The following is a 4603-nucleotide window of genomic DNA, read 5'->3' on the forward strand; positions in this document are numbered from 1 at the left end:
TCTATCTTAGGCCTAAAAAAATATCCATTTTTCTGCAAATCCTACCAACCCTTTTTGTCTTTACCCAGAAGTTTTTCAGTCATTTTCAAGGTAAGAATATTAAAGTCAAAACCCTAGTAAAAACTATATATATAAAAAAAATATTTGCCAACTGATCTACTCTGTTTTTCTGACATATTAGTGGAAACATATGTGTTAATTTTTAAGGCCTTAACTGATGAAAAACACTGAAGCTTATCTAATGAATTTCTGTGTTTTTGATTTACAGGAGAACCTTTGATTCAATTTGAACAAACTACAATACAACTGATAATATATTGTAAGAATATTTACCACACCATCAATGGCCATGTACAACACTTTTCTTGGTCGCACGATTGAAAAGATTCTGTCTATAAACTCAAAGATTAAAACCATCATCTCGTCTTCATTCTTAGGAGCAGGCCTACAAATGAAAAACATACAAATTAAAGTCATCAATTTTTCAGATTAGATTGCTAAAACATTGCAAAAATTAAAGTCAACTTTATTTATTTTACAATAGTGCAAAAAATCATATCAACTTATATTAATCATGCTTGTTGTCCCGGATAGAAGCATGCGAATGGTCTTGCTGTGGGAGGAAACCAGACTATCAGGGAAAACATATGTGGTCGTGGAGATGACCCCATACCTTTTCACGTCCAATAGGGGAATCGAAACCTGGCAGACTAAAACGGCAGGTGCCAAAGGCATCCTGACATTAAAAATTCAGAAAACTAAAACATGTGAACCTTATCTAATCATTTGGTAATTTACCTGTATCTAGAATAAAAGCAAGACCAGGATTACACATGACACCTGGGCCCCTAATAATGCTCAAATACACATTTTGTGCTCTGATTTTTTAATGAATTGAAACAATTTTGGAAATACTTCAAGTGATATACTATTTTCAATGTTAAAAGTTTTAAAATGTTATTGCATGATTTTAGCAAGATTTAAAAAAAGAAAGAAAAGTTTACTTACTTGTCTTCAGGGTGACAGCATGGATGGATGATCCCATTCATATCAAGGTATAAATTGTCAAATTCATAGTCATTTGGATTTGGCTGACTGGTATCGACTGGTACCTTTTGTCCATCAACTTCTTTTGCCTGTAATCCAAAATGGAAATATAAACCTCACTGTAAAACTCTAAACACACAAGAATGGGGGTTGAACTAGAAACCTCTCACTCACAAGGCAAACATCCCACCACTAGGCTAAAGAGAAATTTTAACTCCCACTTACAGCTAGTAAGGTGACCTATACTCCCTACTTTTTCACTACTCCTTCCTCCACAAAGTGTTAGCCCCAAAAGACAATCACAAAGCAGGTTCTATAGCTCCAAGGAAGCCCCCTTAATTTCCTATAGAGCTTTCACTTGGAGTGGCCAATGGCACCAGATCTGGAATAGGAAGGAGTAATGAAAAATACCCTACCCAATTTGAGCTCGAACAAGCTACCTCTCACTTTCAAGGCAAATGTCCTACCATCCGGCTAAAGGGAAATTCCTGCTATCCTGAGCTACTCCACTTTTACAATAGTACCAAACAAACAGATGAACCCATCTAGAAAAGCTCCATTATGGAGCATTACCTGATTACTAGGTGGAGTAAAACCACTGACTTGATGTCTAATTTGCAAACATGCCTATACTATTATACACCAATTGAGGTATAGCTTTGTTACTAAAAATAGCCAAAATCAGTTTAAACTTAACTTTTTGAAAATGTTCCTCCATGTCTCATTCATTTAGCCATGAAACATCATACAAGTGCAAAAATAACAAAGAGACCCAGAGGGCCTGCATCGCTCATCTAGTTGATTTGAGCAAACGTTTCAAAGATAAAACAAAGGAACAGGAACTAAGTCTTTCGGGGTGGGGAAAGACCCAAGGGCCTAATTTTTTTTTTATATTTGTTTATCTTTTGATGCCCAGTAATGCTATATATGGCTATGGGGTAGGGATCTCAACAGTTTCAAATATATAACAAAAGAACTAAGTCTTCAGGGGTTGGGAAAGACCCTAAGCCTATTTTTACAGCATGAATGTGTTTATCTTTTGATGGCCAGCAACACTATGTATGGTTAGGGAGTGAGAATCTCGAAAGTTGTTCATAGCAATATAGTCAAATTACTCCCAATTGCCCCATCCCTCAGGCCCGGGGGGGGGGGGGGGGGGGGGGTTATGTTATTACTATTGACTCCATCCCTTCATTCGCTCATTTGAAGTTCAATGATGTGAAATTTATATCTAATTAAAGTTTGAAGTTTTTTCTACCTTAAAAATGATGTTGCTTAGGTTTAATGGCAAATAAGAGCACATGGATACTCGAAAGACAGTAAGGCCAAGAAAAAAAATGTTATGTTTCCGCTTTCCCGACCGACTCTGTACCAGCTGACCCTTTTGGGGTTTTTTTCCATTTTTTCCGAAAAAATAATTTGAAATTCCCGATTTTCTTGACCATTCCGTGTTTCTGTTTATACACTTCTTCCGGGAAATCCTTTTCATCTAGAAGCTTTAATTTAGATAATATAAAATGGCATCTGCCGTGCTGGCATTGAAGTTTACTAATATAAGAGTCTGTTCGTTTCGTAAAAAAACCTACCTACCTACCCTATTTTTTTCAGAGCCGAAAGCGGAAACACAACATTTTTTTTTTCTTGGCCTAACCCTAACATTTACAGGGGACAGAGGAACCCACCTGGAAAATTCCTGCCTTATTTTACCTGTATTCCTACGTCATTCTAATTCAGTAGGAATTACTCTTTATTCTCGTATATAGGAAGGGACTATTCCATATGTAAATTACTCAAGAAAATAGCTATGAACCTCAGAAACACATCTTCGTTAGGGACTTTCGTTCAGGTGAGACAGCAGCTGATATTGGCTGATTTAGTTGTGTGATCCTTTCATAAAATATAATTTACTTTGTCATACAATACTGCGTCTTTAAATATTGTATTGCAAAATATACTGTCTAAGCAATTTTAGCAATTTTTAGTAACAAATTTGTACTCCAACTCGATTACTATCAATAAACTGGACCTGTAAAACGTACGATTTAGTAGCTTGTGTTTAAGATTTTTTTAAACTTATTTGTACACCAACATTTCTGGATTGGAGGGTACGTTGAGGTCAGAATGCATCCTCTAAAAAAGAGATGATTCCAGTAAGCTTAGTTTTTTTGGGTACATGCCTATAGGGCCTGTCCGTTTATGTGGACAAACTGGTTCGTCACTATTTAAATGTAAAATTACAGACATATATATCTTGACGTATCTGCAGATGTAAACAGAGGCCTTGAAAGTCTTTGTTACAACGTCTGGTAGACTCATCCGACCAGTGCTCGAACACAAAACATAGTTTTTTGTTGTTTTATTTCCAATACCTATTGAAAAGTTAAAGTTTAGTTGTGATTATACAGGGCAGACTTACCGTTAGTAATTTCAAGCCTATCACCGTGACTTTTGCACGTTGGTTTATTTTTGGCAGCAGGTCACATGACACCTGTGCAATGGCGGGTATTTACGTAAGTACAGACCAGTGCTCGAACACCCCTATAAAACTTTTGTTTTCAGTTTTTTTGTGGTAAAGTCGGTTATATTTTAATGTACATACATCCTTTCTTAAAAAAAAATATTGTTCAGATTATCAAACATCCCGTGGGATAAAAATAGATAGGAACACATCGGAAGCTGACATTTTGGACCAGTGCGCATATCTTCCGATTCAGATCATAGTAGCATTTACGAGTAAAGATGTCCCATACCTATTATATTTTGCTAGAAATGTCAAAACCTATTACTCTTGTCTACATCTGGTACACAGCCATTGGTACTCGTCGACAATCAAGCTAAGGTCAACCTTTGTTTGGACAGGTGACGGTAGACAATCGTAGTGGTACCTGCTGTCACACCCAACCCAGAATCTGTCTTCGTCAGTCATTTTGATATTTTTTTCAAAACTGTGTCAGATCTACATTTGAATCATTACTTTTCTTTTGAATTATGTATTTTGCTATAATTCTTTCAAAATACAGATTTTTCCATGAATACTAACCTTTCCGGAAACGATGTTTGTTTGATGATATTTGATTGTACACTAGACTATATGATGACCATTGTCGTCTGCTCAAATTTGGATTATCGTCCTTGATAGAGAGCTATCGCAACCGGAGGTAAGAAAGTGCTGTTACACCCCATAATACTCATGTGGAAAGAACGGACGGAAAGTACGATTTAGGAAAGGAGAAGCAAAAATAAACAAAGTGTTCGAGCACTGATCCCGTTCGAGCACTGGTCTACAGCTATGGACCAGATACTGGAAGGGCGACAAGTTACCCAGTATTATATAAAAACTCTGACTACCTGTAGAGGACCAATAGGTCCTATGGGCGGAAACTACATAAAATACAACTGGTCCAACCATTTGGACCGCAAAAACGAATATGGCCCAGTAATTATACCTACAGTAACCAACTAATGTTGATAAATCGACGATATATGGAACACCGATATATGAATCCTATCAGAACTAGATTATTTTTTTGAGATATCGTGTGGAAGCTTGTTTTAC

General features: G+C 36.6%; 1 protein-coding gene across 1 annotated transcript in view; it reads right to left on the minus strand.

The window, feature by feature from the left end:
* Nucleotides 1-4603, minus strand: part of LOC117323981 (5'-3' exoribonuclease 2-like) — a 45240-nt gene that overhangs the window by 40476 nt on the left and 161 nt on the right. The window contains exons 2-3 of the mRNA XM_033879555.1: nucleotides 1009-1136; nucleotides 334-445 (exon numbers count right to left, since the gene is read on the minus strand). Of these exons, the coding sequence (XP_033735446.1) occupies nucleotides 334-445; nucleotides 1009-1136 (240 nt within the window). The remainder of the gene's footprint in view (nucleotides 1-333; nucleotides 446-1008; nucleotides 1137-4603) is intronic.

This window comes from Pecten maximus, chromosome 3 (assembly GCF_902652985.1).
Source record: "Pecten maximus chromosome 3, xPecMax1.1, whole genome shotgun sequence".
Lineage (NCBI taxonomy): Eukaryota > Metazoa > Mollusca > Bivalvia > Pectinida > Pectinidae > Pecten > Pecten maximus.